At 43.5% G+C, this 16130-nt stretch overlaps 1 protein-coding gene across 1 annotated transcript; it reads left to right on the plus strand.

Moving 5' to 3' along the window:
* The first annotated feature begins 439 nt into the window (after positions 1-439).
* On the plus strand, positions 440-14569 carry LOC135873247 (high-affinity choline transporter 1-like). The gene is made up of 8 exons (XM_065397642.1): positions 440-617; positions 1952-2065; positions 7259-7414; positions 7903-8051; positions 9655-9798; positions 10250-10403; positions 12082-12299; positions 14093-14569. Exons 1-8 carry the CDS (start codon positions 440-442, stop codon positions 14567-14569), a joined length of 1590 nt encoding a protein of 529 aa, XP_065253714.1.
* Positions 14570-16130: the final 1561 nt, after the last annotated feature.

Consider the following 16130-nt stretch of genomic DNA (forward strand, 5'->3'; position numbering starts at 1 on the left):
TCAGTTGATCACTGATTTTTTTCTTTCCTGAATTTCTTTTTATTATAATGATTTTTTTTTAATTTCAGTCAACTTTGTTCAGATGAGATTCTCATCCACATATATGCTGACCTCATAACTAGAACCAAGCAAAATGGATACTGATTATTCCCATGCCAATGCATATCATACAAAATATTACATTTCCCCTCATTGATATCAAACTGACATTATACAACACATAAATGCTGATTTGCCTTAATCCCAATCCCTTATCTACCCCACCCTATTTCCACCCAGAAGGCAGGATTGGATATTTCCTCAAGAAGGGTGGAGACTGAAAGACAGAGACATAGTATCCAGTACCTTGACCAAAATTTTGGCTCATAATTCTTTTTGGTAGTGTGGGAGCACTACTGAATCCATATTTATCTCTATGGTCCAGAATAAACTGCAGAAAATGGCTCTGAATATACCTGGCTTGGTAGCTTTGATTGTGTTTTATGCAATAACTTTAGCCATTGGAATTTGGGCTTCTTGGAAAAGCAAAAAGTACCAGAAGAAAGGGAAACCAAGTGAGATGATCATAGTGGGGGGCAGGAACATGAATTTTTTCATTGGATTATTCACTGCAACTGGTAAGTGTTCTTAAAGGAAATTCTTTTATCTTATTAAAACATTCAGGTTGAGTTTTTCTCATTCACAACATAAATTTGCTCTTTTAAGTGTGGGATATGGAATTAAAGTTTTATTAGCATTATCGGCCAGATTGTGCCAGCCCTACTCACTGAGCAGTCCCTAATGTCTAGAGTAGTCCCACTTAAATTAGTGGGACTCCCTGAGGAATATGATACTACTCAAGAGGATAGAATGTGGTTCTAATTTAGGGCCAGATTCTGCTACCTTCACTCATGTTGAATACCTTACTTGTTATGTGGGATACGGTGCCACTCATCATGAGTAAGTCTATCAAAATCTGCCTGTAAAGAAGAATGTATATATAGTTCTTTGAGGCATTTACATATTATGCTTCTGACGCCTCTTCTATTTCTTCTGTGTTTTCCCATTGTCAGAGATTTGTCCCTCTTACCTGTCATTAGGGGAATGCAGTCCCAAGTGACATTTGTCTGGCCAACAGATTTGCTTGGTTTAAGTCTAAGCTGAAGACTCGCTTTTTTGAATGCAATATGTGCTTGACTGTTGTTTTAAGGGATTTATTTTCTTAAGCACACATTTACTATTGTAAAGGACCATGATACATGGGAATTATGTTCTATAAATCATTAAGGAACAATAAATGTAACGCTATTTGCTCTTGCTATCTGCTCCAGCCAGTGTCTACCATTAACAAAAACAGAAATAAAAATAAACCTACTCAAATTGCCTAGAAATATTCTGAACATTAATGAGTTTTCCATGCAAATGTGGCTATTCACTTTTGAATATCGCCTCTCCAGAATTTCACTCAGGCCAAGTCTACACTGCAATGTTATGTCAGCATAACTATGTCCGACAGGGGTGTAAAAAACCCTCATCCCCCAGCCATCACAGCTATGCTGGCAAAAACCCCGGAATAGATTCAGCTATGCTAACACCAGAGTGCTTCTGTTGCCATAGCTGTCATCCAGGAAGGTGATGTTACTATTCCGGCAGAAAAAAACTCCTGTCAGCCTCCGCTGCATCCCCTGTAGGGGTTTTTGCCAGTATAAATGTACCGGTATAGCTGTATCCACAGAACCTGTGTAGTGTAAACTAGCCTTTAGGGTCAGATTCTGATAATCCTATCCACATTGCATAGTACCTTATTCCAGAAATAGTGCCATTGGAGTAAATGTGAGTGTGAGTAAACACTCACCAGTGTGAATAGAGGTTCACAGTCTGGCCCTGTATTTTTCAACATGTTTTATGAGAGTGGTAAGGCAATATATGTCTAATCGCTATTTCTCCTGCCCCCCCCCCCTTTTTTTTCCAGCAACGTGGGTCGGAGGAGCATATATCAATGGTACAGCTGAAACTGTCTATCTTCCCACAAGAGGACTAGTGTGGGTCCAGGCACCAATAGGATTTGCTTTGTCCCTTGTTATTGGTAAAAAAAAAAAAAAAAAAAGCATGTTATAAATCTTTTTTTTTTTTAAATCCAGTGTTATGGATCTAAAAATTTCAACCTCTCCCAGTGCTGACCAAGTCTTTTCCCTGCTACCCAGAACACACAGGTTCACAGAGAGGCTCTTGAGCTGAAGAAGTATGTCGTTTATTTGCTGATTCAGTGAGTGATCAGTGCACCGGAACAGGGCACAGCATAGGGTTAAATGCAAGCGCATACCCACATTCAGGTGCCCAGCTTAAATACATTGTTACAAAATCAGTCATTATAGATATAAACCCTTTTCTGCCTAACACTAAGATTAGTTTGCTAACTCCGTTGTTTACCTGATCAGGTTGTTGACCAAGATGTTCCCCTGATTGAATCGCTGACCAGTTGTTCATCTGATTGACGTGCTGGCTCAGCTTTTCACCTGTCTGTTCTACCTCCCTGCCAGACAAGCAGGCAGCTTTTCACATGTCCCAACTCCTACAATATACATTTGACATATTACATATTCTACACTCAGGTAACTGTCAAATACTCAGGGCTGTTTAAATTATTCTGAATGAAGTGTCAGATAGTGGACATCCAAAAAGTGATATCATTGGCCTTTATTGGACTATTCTGCATACATACAATAGATTCAGGATGAGAATTCAAGGGATTAATAATTGCAGGATCAGGGCCTAAAATGCAGAACTCAATGGGGCTCTGTGCAAGTGCAGAGATTCACCTGCATGAGACAATCTACAGCAAAATAATCTTACTTGTGTGTTTTGCTTGCATGTGATATTCTGTGAATAGTGTTTTTCTCCAATATCCTTTTGGCAGCAGGAACATCAGGCCCTCAACAAAATGTAATTCTTTCTTTGAAATGTTTCGGGAGCTAAAAAGTATCACCATGATTTCCCCACCAAAATACATTCTCCTAACACCTTCAATCTCAATGCATGTTTGTTATAGAAGACCTATCCAAGTCCCTTAGTGGACAGTCATCAGTCAACTGTAATTGTACTGATTTTGGGCCCATGTGCTTCCAAGCCAGCTGGATCTGGTCAGCATCCAGTCACTGCTTCTAACTCTGGGCCTCTCAGGGTATGTCTACACAGCAATGCAAGCCTCAGATTAGTGGGACTCAAGTTGACCTGACTCAACCTTGGGTCTGAGCTTTTATATTGCATTTTAACCCCAGGTTAAGGATTTTCTGACCCCTGGTGCGCACACTTGTAACACTGACAGACCCTGGTCAGCAGCGGGTAGGATTGAACCTGGGATCTCTGGAGCTAAATACATAAGCCTCTACTGCAGGGGTCGGCAACCTTTCAGAAGTGGTGTGCCGGGTCTTCATTTATTCACTCTAATTTAAGGTTTCACGTGCCGGTAATACATTTTAACGTTTTTAGAAGGTCTCTTTCTATAAATCTATAATATATAACTAAACTATTGTTATATGTAAAGTAAATAAGGTTTTTAAAATGTTTAAGAAGCTTCATTTAAAATTAAATTAAAATGCAGAGCCCCCCAGACCGGTGTCCAGGACCCAGGCAGTGTGAGTGCCACTGAAAATCAGCTCGCGTGCCACCTTCAGCACGCGTGCCATAGGTTGCCTACCCCTGCTCTACTGCATGAGTTAAATGCCATATGGCCCTTAGCTAAGGCTGTAGAGCAGATTCATTAATCTCTCTCTAAGTGGTATTGGTGCCACTAGATGGGACAGAACACCACACCCAGGAGGTGTGTGGGTTTCTCACACACACACACACCAGTGTCAACACTCTAGGCTTAGGAATGTGTTGCACTGTGAGAAAATTCTACTGCCCATGCTGTTTCCTAACTGTGGCGGAGTTATTGATGGGACTCAGGTGCCCATAAGGATAGGGTGACCAGATGTCCCGATTTTATAGGGACAGTCCTGATACATGGGGCTTTGTGTTATATAGGCGCCTATTACCCCCCCACCCCCGTCCCGATTTTTCATACTTGCTGTCTGGTCACCCTACATAAGGATCACATGAGTACATAAGCTGCATAATTAGCTCCTTTGGTGGCTGTCTCAACAGAATGACTGGGGTTTGAGATGGCTTTATACTGAGCTACCATCTAACCAGACAACTAGGCTGTCCACCTCTAGGCTGAGTCACTTTGGCAGGAAAATGCCCCTGTGCAGCTGTCCTGAGGAGAATTAGCACATCAGGTTCCCAGGCTGTCAAGCTATGAAAGTGAAACTTGGCAATTTTTAATTTCTAAAATGGGATGTTCAGTGCAGGTGTTTTTATTTGGCTGTTTTTTTATTTACTTTTGTCTGTTTGTTTCGAAGTTTGACATAAAAGGCGGGTTTCAGAGGAAAAACACTCCAGCCCAGCTGGCAGCAGAGCAGTGAAGTGCATCCCCAGGGCTTGGGGTACCGTGTGCTCCAGCACCTCCCAGGATCCCTTATCCCTGCCCTGACACACCCTGGGAGGCACGGATAAGAGATCCCTGGGAGGCTGTGGGGAAGTTTTGGGGCTGGCTCCCACTTACTGCCCTGACAGCACACACTGCCTGCGCACTCTGCACATGCAGCCCCAGGGGGGCCAGAGAGAGGAGTGGAGACCAAGCAGCAGCCCTGCAGGGAGTGGGAGCAGTCAGGGTAATGGGGGTCATCTGTCCCCGGGCCATGCTGAGCTGGGAGCTCTGCTCTCCCCTCTCCCTGCAGGGCAGTCGCTTGATCCTTGCTCTGCTCTCAAGGGCCCCCGCCTTCCCTAGGGTTGCATGTTCAGTAGACAATGGGTTACCCGCTAATTCAACCTGCTGCCATTTGCAAAGGGAGGTGCAGCTTCCATTTGCAATAGAGTGCAACAGATGACATCACAGATTGTCGGCATAGAGAAGACTAAGGAAGTTGCCCCAAGGAACTCTGGGATACAGCCGGAGGACTTCCAGGACCCAAGTCAGGCTGGGACCCTGTGCACATAGGAAAGCAATAGGGCTCGAACCCCAGGTCCCAGTGCCAGCTTAACATGGGCTCCGACCCTCCAGCACCTGCAGGATCCTGGGATCCTAGGTCCGAGCCCTAGGTTAGCACAATTGGTGTGTGGACGCAAGGGGAGTTAGATTTGAGCCCAGGCTCAAGCCTAGGCTTACACTGAGGGGTAGACATACCCTAAGGCCCACTACTGGGTGCAGACCTCTTGTCTGGCCCCCTCTCTGGGTGCTCTGGATTGTAATTTAACTCTTTGGGGACACATGGCAGGTAAAGTAAGGAACACAGGCTTTGCTTTGGAGTTTTTAAAATCACAGTAACCTTTGCTGTCAAAGCATACAAGAGTTACAGATCTCTAGGAAAACAACAGACGCCTGGATGCTCTTTTCCCTGCGTCTCTGCCCATCCCTTCTTGTGAGTCCTTAGGCCTAGTCCATGTGTCCAGCAGTTAGGCCCCGTGGGCCCTTTACCTTCTGCAGTATCAGTTGTCCAGCAAGAGAGTGAGAACCAAGAGCAGATCTTGCCTTTAAATAAGGTTTCAGTCCCCTTTGTCATGCTATCTACTGACCAGCTTCATCATCTCAGTCAGGTGGTTGAAGTCCTACTCCCCTGGGAGACAACCTGGGAGAACCAGTTTCCTTTAGCCTGGCCACTGGTTTCAGCAAATCCATTGTTCTGACAAGCACCATTGATGACTCTTGTGTTAGTTGCTTCAGGGGGGCTCCCTGGATTACAATAAGCTGCCTTGGTCTGTCTTTGGCATCTCTAGGCAGGCACAACTACACACTCCAATGCAAGTCACATTCTTCAAAATGGCAGTTACAATGTCAAGGGCAGGTCACAATTAGATACAGCCGTACACCAGCCCATCACATAAAGCTGGAGTAATGGGTGTGCAACAGTGCCATTTGTGGGCAGTTTCCCCCAGAAGTGTGTAGTAGGAATTTAGTAGAATCCTACAAGTAGAGACAAGGAAGAGCTGCTCTTACACTGGGAAATATCTGCCCTGTGAAGAGAACTATGAGCATGAGCCAAAGCCCATTGAAGTCAATGGAAAGATGCCCATTGACTTCCATTTCAGTCAGGCCCTAAAGCAGTAGCCTATGGGCACGGCAACCCTTTCTCATGTGAGTAATCCTTACCAACACAAGAAGCCCCATTCAGAGACTGCAGGTCCAGTCCAGCACCCCTTCCTCATGTCAGTAATCCCCAGACAAGCAGTCCTGTAGGCATCAGGATTTGGCACTACATACATTCATCAATTGAAATGGGACTACTTGTTTGAGTTAGGAGTGCTGATATGAGAAAGGAGTGTAGGACTGGGCTCAGTTCATGAGATGCTGACATTAAAAACAAGATAATTTAATTTTGGAGGAGGCATAGGGGAGCTGCAGGTTTCATTGTATGTAACTGAGGGCAGCATTTATCTCAGTACGTTGCATGGCATCTAGCATTCACAAAATCAAGGACAAACCTATTGTTTTCTATTGACCAAAGCGGGTAGTATAGGCAGGGGAAGGTTGTGCCTCCCCAAACAGCCTGGCGTGATCCTGCCCACGCTTCGCCCGGAAAGCCCCCTCCTGCTTGCCCTCATCCTTCTCCCTTCACCCCAGCCCAGCTGGTCACTCATCTTCAGGGAAGCATTCTGGGGCTGGGGCTACGGTTAGGGTGGCCATGGCCGGGACTTGGGGTGGCTGGGGCCACCCAGCACTGAGGGGCCCCCGGGCACTTGGGCCACGCCACCCAGTGCTGGGGGGAAGGATGCCAGAGCTGGGACTGTCCGCCCTGTGCTTGGGGGCGCTCAGGGGCTGGGGGGAGGGGTTGGCGGCCATGGGGAGGGTAGGGCTCTGGGATCCAGCAGGGCCTCGGGCAGGGGCTAGCCTCCCTGAGCCAACGGGTCACCCGCCACCCATGCCAAAGCACATTTTTTTCAGATAATGTAAGACCCTTTACAGTGAAAACTCTTTAGGGCCTTGCATTGCCTGAAGGAGATGGTTATTGATGAGAAATGCACTTTAAAAAGCTTGGTAAATGTGGATATTTAATGAATTGTGGAGGTGATCAGCTGACGGACATTTTAATGGGGAACATTAGCAAATTATTGCAGTGTGACCTGTGAACATTGACTAATTCTGGCTTTAATACAGATGTCATTTAGAACAAGAGGACAGTTCTGACAATTTCTTAGGAGATTGTATAAAATTCAATGACAATATTATCATTTTTGATAGGTGGCCTCTTCTTTGTAAATCCAATGAGATCCAAAAATTATGTGACAATGATGGATCCTCTCCAAGAAACATATGGGAACATGATTGGAAGCCTTCTCTTTATTCCACCATTAATAGGAGATATATTCTGGTTTGCAGCTATTCTTGCTTCATTAGGTAAATATATTTGCTCTGCTGTTGTATTTGATAGAAAGACGATGTAGCAAAACACAGAGGACAAGGGAAAGCCAGCCATGGATAGCTCTGCTTTACACCACCTTTTGCGGATTATGTGTTCATCGCTCATTCATGAAAATATATTGTTTATTCCCTTTCCTAATGTTTCTTGTGCATATTTAAAGTAAAACTGATGGAAATATAAAATTCACATCTCCATAGTACTAAGTAATGCTGTGTATTTATTTATTATCATCTTGATATTATAAATGTGGACTGAAGTGCAGAGAGCGGAAGTGACTTGGCCAAGGTCACAAAGTTAGTTGGTGGCAGCACAAGAAATAAAACTCCGGAATCCTTGGCTTCTAGCCAGGTGCATAACCACTAGACTGCATTGCTATTGGTATCATTTAACCACTTATTTGTATAATAAGAAACTTGCACATATAAAACCTGTTATGATTGTTCAAAACTGTCTTTGTCTGCAGGGGCAACAATGAGGGTCATTTTGGATATCAGAGGCTATTTGGCCATCATCATATCGGCATGCACTGTTATACTCTACACTTTACTGGGAGGGCTGTACTCAGTTGCATACACAGATGTGATACAGCTGATTTTTATTATGCTCAGCCTGGTAAGTTCAATGCATTTCTGGGTTTTCAGTTTTCTCAATATTGAACAACTAAAGATGAGACACAAAATTCCTCTCGCATTTTCACCGGTCTCAGTCCAAAGTAGGTCCATTGACACTGGTCTCAGACCCCAAAGCTCTACTTTAGGTGTAAAAACAAAAAAGGCCCCAGGACTACATTAAGCCAGTTTTCCAACTCTTACTTGGGTTGAGTAGCATTTACTCATGGGTGTAGTCTACTGTCTATTCACATGAGTAAATGCTAATCCATTTAAGTAAAGATTGCAGAATCTAGCCCATAATTATCTTGGTTGGAAATAAACAAAACTCAATAAGACGACTAGCTAAAAACACCAATTAATTTAAATAAAGCAACCATGCTCTTAACTACATGATTCAAGACACGAGACGTAATTCTTCCAGTCTACTCTGCATTGATTAGGCCTCACTGGAGTATTGGGTTCAGTTCTGGGAGCCACATTTCAGGACAGATGTGGACAAATTGGAGAAAATGCAGAAAAGAGCAACAAAAATGATTAAAGGTCTAGAAAACATGGCCTATGGGGGAAGACTGAAAAAAATGGGTTTGTTTAGTCTGGAGAAGAGAAGACTGAGAAGGGGACATGGTAACAGTTTTCAAGTACATAAAAGGTTGTTACAAGGACAAGGAGGAAATTTATTCTTGTTAACCTCTGGTTGGACATTAGGAAAAACTTCCTGTCAGGGTGGTTAAGCACTGGAATAAATTGCCTAGGGAGGTTGTGAAATCTCCGTCATTGGAAATTTTAAAGAGTAGATTAGACAAACACCTGTCAGGGATGGTCTAGATAATACTTAATCCTGTCTTGAGTGCAGGGGACTGGACTAGAAGACTCTTGAGGTCCCTTCCAGTCCTACACTTCTATGATGACCAGGCAGATGCAGGACTGGGCCCAAGAATGGGGGCAAACAAATGACTCTTTGCACCTCCTTTGTGCCTGGTGCACAGCTGAGAATGTGCTCAATCTCTCTGTGTCTGAGTTTATCCAACATTACAACGGTGATAATAATTCATATATGGTGGCCCTTTCTGATGGACTCTACTTTTCCTGTTGATAACTGAACATTGACATACCACATTCTTGACATAGAGGTCATGATACATGGAGTGAAGATTTTAACCTTAATGCATTAGTGAATTACACTGGGCTGGCACTAGGGTGACCAGATAGCAAGTGTGAAAATCAGGACAGGCGGTGAGGGATCATAGGCACTTATATAAGACAAAGCCCCGAATATCGGGACTGTCCCTATAAAATCAGGACATCAGTCTAGCTGGCACTGAAAGGCCTTGTAGAACAAGAAGGAATTTGAATGAGCTTGAGGGAAATGCTTAGGAAAAAGGAGAGGGAATGAGATACAGGAACAGGAATAAAGGGTGGCATGAAATGAAGATGAGCAGGAGGAGGAGACAAAAGGGACAGTTAGGCAGCAGGCTTGGGATGTTTGTAGGAGGCAGGAGTGGGAGAGGAGAAATTAGAGCAAAGGCAAGGCCAAGAAGCTTGAATAGGATATAGAAGTGAAAGGAAGCTAGTGAAGAGATTCAGTGTTTCCATTTTAATCCCAGTGGATCTGTGTCCCATTTGCCCTGCTCAACTCTGCAACAGAAAGCATTTATTACACTGCTGCTCAGGAATCCTACCAAGCCCCTTGGATTGGGCAAGTACAAACAGAATATCTTGGACGGTGGCTGGATGACTTCTTATATCTGGTAAGAAATCTTTCTTGGAAGGGCTGGTGGGGTGGGAAATTGGACTGGGTGAATGGTTTCATCATCCATTCCAAAGCCAGTCCACAGAGTTGGCAAAAGACTCATCCCTGAAACAAAGGCCACCGCCCTGCCAAACTTCAGCTCTCTGCTCCCAAGCATCAAGGCGTTAAGAAAGAGTCACAAAAAAGGCATTTTTCAGTGGCCACATTCTCAGGAAACAGCTGGACCATTCTGGCTGAACTTAAAAAAAAAAAAAAATCAGCTGGAGGCAAGAATTTCACCCCAAACAGTTAAAGTTTGTTAAAGGTATAAGCAACTTGAAACTAAGCTCTTATAATGATAAGTGTCAGGTAACCTTGATAACAGAAGGTGCTACTAACCTACCAATAAATAAAATAATACTAATAGGCGAGGAATGTTGTCTCACTGCATTAACATTTAAACATTTCAGGTTCTTGGTAGTATCCCGTGGCAAACTTATTTCCAACGAGTTCTCTCAGCGTCCTCACCAAGACAAGCAAGGCTCATTTCCTATCTCTCTGGACTGGGGAGCTTTTTAATGGCCATCCCCTCTGTGCTCATAGGGGCCGTAGCAGCATCCACAGGTAAAACTAAATCATGTGGCTTTAAGAAATGTACTTTTTTGCTCAAGATTTAAAATCAGTGGCCATTTATTAAAATGGGGCCTAAAGATAGGACTCCATTGTCCTAATTTAGGCACCTAATAAAGCAGCCCGGTTTCAATGCTGAGCATCTAGTAGCTCTTATTGACATCTGTTGGAGCTGCTGGATGTTTAGCATTTTTGATACTCAGGCCACTTATTTAGGGGCCCGAATCAGAATGCTGGAGCCTTAAAGCTTCTGATTCAGGTGTTCAAGTACCTAATATATATTTAAATCTCAGTTGTGGGATCTCCATTAGAGTATCAATGTCTTCCTTATGTTTTATGTTAGGTAAAGAAGGGGGCTGCCATATTTCTATTCTGTGCACAGTACAGTACATACACTTGAGCGCAAAAAGAAAAAAAAGACCAATAAAACTTATTTTCCCTCACTGCTTTATACTCACTATCTTCACTGAGTTGTGTCGGTATCATTGATCATGTTCAGGGGAGAAAACGCTCAAAGGAATGTAAAGGTTCAGTGATAAAACCAAAAGAAACAACTCCCTCTCCCTTCCCCTCCAAAAAAATCACAACCACCCTAGTTGGAGCAGGATCAAGCTCTTGTGGAGGTAAACAGCTTAGTAAGAATCAGAAAAGAATTTGATATTTATGGGCTAAAGCTGTCAGAGAAATCAGTGCAAAGACCCCATCTCTGGGCAATCAGGGTCTGGAGAGCAGACAGACCTCTCAGTGCCCCGTTCCCAGAAGCAGCAGAGGAGACACGCCTGCAGGCACATTGTGCACTGGACCAATCATCCCTCCAATTGGTTGACTCAGTTCACTGCCAGTTTACCCAGCACTATTGAACCATTGTGCCCCTTACTTGTCTTAGGATTTGGCATTAACAACATATACATGCTTTCTAGCTAGGTTTCCAAGGACTTTCAGTTCTCGTGCTTCAGGACATACGAACATAAGAATGGCCCTACTGGGTCAGACCAAAGATCCATCTAGCCCAGTATCCTGTCTTCTGACAGTGGCCAGTGCCAGGTGCCCCAGAGGGAATGAACAGAACAGATAATCATCAAGTGATCCATCGTCTGTTGCTCATTCCCAGCTTCTGGCAAACAGAGGCTAGGGACACCATCCCTGCCCATCCTGGCTAATAGTTTATCTAATTTATCTAGTTCTTTTTTGAACCCTGTTATGGGCTTGGCCATCACAACATCCTCTAGCAAGGAGTTCCACAGGTTGACTGGGGGCATTTTGTGAAGAAATACTTCCTTTTATTTGTTTTAAACCTGCTGCCTATTAATTTCATTTGGTGACCCCTAGTTCTTCTGTTATGAGAAGTAGTAACCAACACTTCCTTACCTACTTTCTCTACACCAGTCATGATTTTATAGACCTCAATCATATCCCCTCTTAGCCATCTCTTTTCCAAGCTGAAAAGTCCCAGTCTTATTAATCTCTCCTCACATACTGATACACTGATACATGATCACTGATACACATACACTGATCACCAGCTGGAGTCAGGAAACAACCTAATCTAAGTACTAGAACACAGTTTTTAGCTGCGCAAGGATGGCTCTTTGTAGAAATACAGCTCTGAAGGCAACAAAAGCATGAATTAAATATTTAATTCTTCACCTCCTTTTATTGTTCTGTGTTCAAGACTGGAACCAGACGAGCTATGGTCTTCCAACACCAGTGGAGAGAGGAGAGTCAGCTATGATACTGCCATTAGTGCTGCATTATCTCTGCCCGGCCTACATTTCCATTGGCGGCTTGGGAGCTATCGCTGCTGCCGTCATGTCTTCTGCAGATTCAGCCCTTCTCTCTGCCAGCTCTATGTTTGCACACAACATCTACAGAAAAATTCTTAGGAAACAGGTGACAGATTCATCACTAGTATTTACAGCGGGGAGAAACTGCTGAAAATCTGTGCACATTTTTTGCCATCATTTCACATGTCTGATTTCAGATTCCCAAAATTTCAACTGATTGTCAAATTTAGGGAGACTGGAATTTTCACATGACATTTGCTCTCCCCACTACAGCACTGCTCTCTGCTGGAAGCCTGGAGACCCCAAAATTGAATACTTGTCTGTCATGCCTGGGATATGTGACCTTGTCCAAGTCATTTAGGCCCAGATTCTTAAAGGTATTTAGTCAATTGCTGTACTCAGCATTGTAAGGCCCAACTGATTTAGGAGCCTAAACTAATTTTCAAAAGTGATTTAGGCCCTTAAGAGTCTAAATCCCATTGGCTGCCTGGTATTTTGGCTCCTAATTGCCAAAATCCTGTTGGAAAATGAGATTTGGTTAGGTGCTGCAACACTGAGCACAGCAATGCCCAGTGCTTAATTTGTAAAGAAAGAGGTGCCAGGATTCAGGCAGTTAGGTGACAGGTCTCAAGCAATTATTTTACATTCATAACTGATGCAGCAAGCCCAGAGGTGCTGGGGCTATGAACTGCCAAGCCTAGAGATCTGGCACAAATTAAGTACTGGCAATGCCTAAAAACCATTAAAAATCTGTGCCTTGCCCTCTGGGAGCCTTGTTCTCCTATCTTTTAAAATGGGGGTAAGAACATTTAAGTAGAAGTGTTGTGAAACATAAATGTAACTGGGGTTAAAGGTCACAAATTATGTTGTAAAAAAGATGAAATTTATAGATCACACCTCCATATCTCACAACAACCGGGACTGATTAATGCTTTAACAGACTGTATGTTATTGATACAACACTGAGGGACTGATCCTGCTCCCATTGCAGAAAATGGGAGTTTTACTATAGACTTCAATGGGGATAGCATCAAGTCCATAAAGGTATATAAGTCAGAGGCGGTAACAGAGTCCAGGAGCTACTGATTCCCATTCCTGTGGTCAGCCAGCTAGCCCATGATGCCAAAGTCAAATTGGGTTTTGCAAAAACAACGGAAGTTTGCAGAAGTTCTGTAAACTCAAAATGGCAAATGTTTTGATTATGGGTACGTCTACACAGAAACTAGACACCCGCGGCTGGCCCATGCCAGCCAACTTTGGCTTGCAGGGCACGGACTGCTGGGCTGTTCTATTGCTATGTAGACTTTCAGGCTCAGGTTGGAGCCTGGTTCTAGGACCCTGCGGGGTAGGAGGATCCCAGAGCTCAGGCTCCAGGCCAAGTCTGGAAGTCTACACAACAATGAAACAGCCCCACAGCCTGAGCCCCGTGAGCTTGAGCCAGCAGGCACAGGCCAACCACGGGTTTTTCTTTGCTGTGTAGACATACTCTATGTTGCTCAGCTCCAGTATTTGATAGTAAGTTCTTACTATATATTTTACTATGTACTTTTTTATTATTATTAGCTACTCTAATTCCAAAGATGTCTTTCAAAATGAACATGGCCCCGAGGTTTGAATGTAGAGTTTTTCTAAGTCAAGACTAATTCAAATCCAGCCCAGGTTAGTAATGCTTACAGATAGGTTTCAGCTGAAGAATTTAGTTCTAGATCCAGATTTTGAACACACCTACGTTCTGAGGTATTTGGATCTAGAATTTTGGTTTGGCCCATCAGAAGCTATTTGTAAAATTTGGATCTGGATATTATTTATATGATCACTGTAAACTTGAGATTGGATTCAGGGTGAGATTAAAAAATGAGCCAATGATGATTTCTACAACAATACTCTCTTATTTTACAGGCTACGGAGAAAGAAGTTGTCTGTATAATGAGGGTCTCCATGGTGGTTTTGGGGACAGCAGCTGCAGGCCTTGCTTTTTATTCCCATTCTATTTATGATCTGTGGTTCCTGAGTGGCGAGCTGGTGTACGCCCTTCTCTTTCCCCAGCTCTGCTGCGTCCTCTTCATTCCCAACACCAACACATATGGGTCAGCTGCTGGATTCCTCTTCGGGTTCCTGTTAAGGCTGTTGGCAGGGGAGCCTTCCCTGAAAATCCCCCCTGTAATCCACTACCCAGGCTGCTCCCTTGTGGACGGGGTCTACGTTCAGCTGTTCCCTTTTAAAACCTTCACCATGCTTCTCACTTTGGGGACTATCGTCGCTGTTTCATACCTGGTGGCGTTTTTGTTTAAGAGAAACATCCTCCCTCGCAGATGGGATGTTTGCAGTGTAATAGAAGAAAATAGTGCATTCACCCACCCGCCCTGCGCCAGATAGAAGAACAGGTGGATTTACAAGCAGCTATGCTACTAGAGAATCAGGCTTAAATGCAGGGCATCACTGAGCATTCTGCAGTTAAGTTACCAGGTCGATGACATTTCTTTTCCAGTCTTCTCTCGCCAATCATGAATTATTTGGTAGATTCATAAAGAAAACAAGAATTCCATTTGCACTATGAAAAGGAATGAAGTCAGAATATGCAATGATTTAAGGGCCTCTGGTGAAGGAACTTGATCCTGCAGTGGTTAGAATTGTTAATATAATGAACTAACTCAATGCTTCTGTGTGTGTTCTTGGTAGCAGGAGCTTGAAAAATGCAGTAGGGATGAGAGGTTACAAAGTGAGTTGCCACAGATGTGAACTTCGTACATGACACCTCCACATCGCACAACAAAGGGGACTGATTGATCCTTTAATAAATTGTATTTTATTCATAATACACACACAGGTTGATCCTGCTCCCATTGCAGCAAATGGGAGTTTTACTACAGACTTCAATGGGGATAGCATCAGGCCTATGAAAGTATATAGACAAGTATGCTACATTTTGAATTTGATATAGTCCCCAGTGAAATGGCAAAGCCATCTGTTGGGGGAGAGATCAGATGTGGAAAAAAAATAAGTCACCCACTACTTTTACAATGCATAAATTATACATTGGACCAACCAGGCTATTGAAATCAATACTTTACATTAGTTATACTGAATTTTATGGAGCTATGGTCTAATCACAGTTTAGACAGAAGTCTGGGAGCCAGAAATTCCTGAGTTCTATATATACCTTTGCCAGTGACTCCCTCTTGTGGTCTTAGTGAAGTCATTTAAACTATGCTCCCCAGTTTTATTATCTGCAAAATGGGGATAATGGCCCCAATTCAGAATCTCACTTAATCACATGCTTACCTGTAAGCAATTGAGCAATCTTATCTCTGTTTAACAAAGCACTTAAGCACATGCTTAAAGTTAAGCATGTGCGCAGTCCCTTTGACTTCAGACTTTGAACATGCTGATGTGCTTTGCTGAACCAGGCACGACAATACTTATCTACATCACATGAGGCAGTGATGATTAATTAGCTAAGGTTTGTAAAGAGGTTTGAAGATGAAAAGTTTTAAGTAAGGATCCACCCACTCCAGCCTGCTAACCATGCTGGTGGCTAACATGGACAGTTGTCAACTAGGATCTTTATTTAGACCAACTCTTTGTGTATAGGTTCTCTGATCATCAGTCAGATAAGGATTCTTCATCATTACTAGGGCCCTACCAAATTCAGGTCCATTTTGGTCAATTTCACAGCCATAGGACTTTTAAAAATAGTAAATTTCATTATTTCAGCTATTTAAATCTGAAATTTCACGGTGTTGTAATTGTAGGGGTCCTGACCCAAAAAGGAGTTGTGGGAGGGTCGCAAGGTTATTGTAGCGGGGGTTGCGGTGCTTCTACCCTTACTTCTGCACTGCTGCTGCTGGCAGTGGCTGCCTTCAGTGCTAGGCAGCTGGAGAGCGGCAGCTGCTGGCCGGGAGCCCAGATCTGAAGGCAAAGATACCGCCAGCAGCAG

This window comes from Emys orbicularis, chromosome 1 (assembly GCF_028017835.1).
Source record: "Emys orbicularis isolate rEmyOrb1 chromosome 1, rEmyOrb1.hap1, whole genome shotgun sequence".
In the NCBI taxonomy this organism is placed as follows: Eukaryota; Metazoa; Chordata; order Testudines; family Emydidae; genus Emys; species Emys orbicularis.

Excerpts from the sequence above, each read along its gene's own strand:
- LOC135873247 (XM_065397642.1), top strand. The coding sequence starts at position 440 with ATGGCTCTGAATATACCTGGCTTGGTAGCTTTGATTGTGTTTTATGCA. Across the intron at positions 10,404-12,081 it reads GGCCGTAGCAGCATCCACAG|ACTGGAACCAGACGAGCTAT; the intron begins GTAAAACTAAAT and ends TCTGTGTTCAAG. Across the intron at positions 12,300-14,092 it reads GAAAAATTCTTAGGAAACAG|GCTACGGAGAAAGAAGTTGT; the intron begins GTGACAGATTCA and ends CTTATTTTACAG.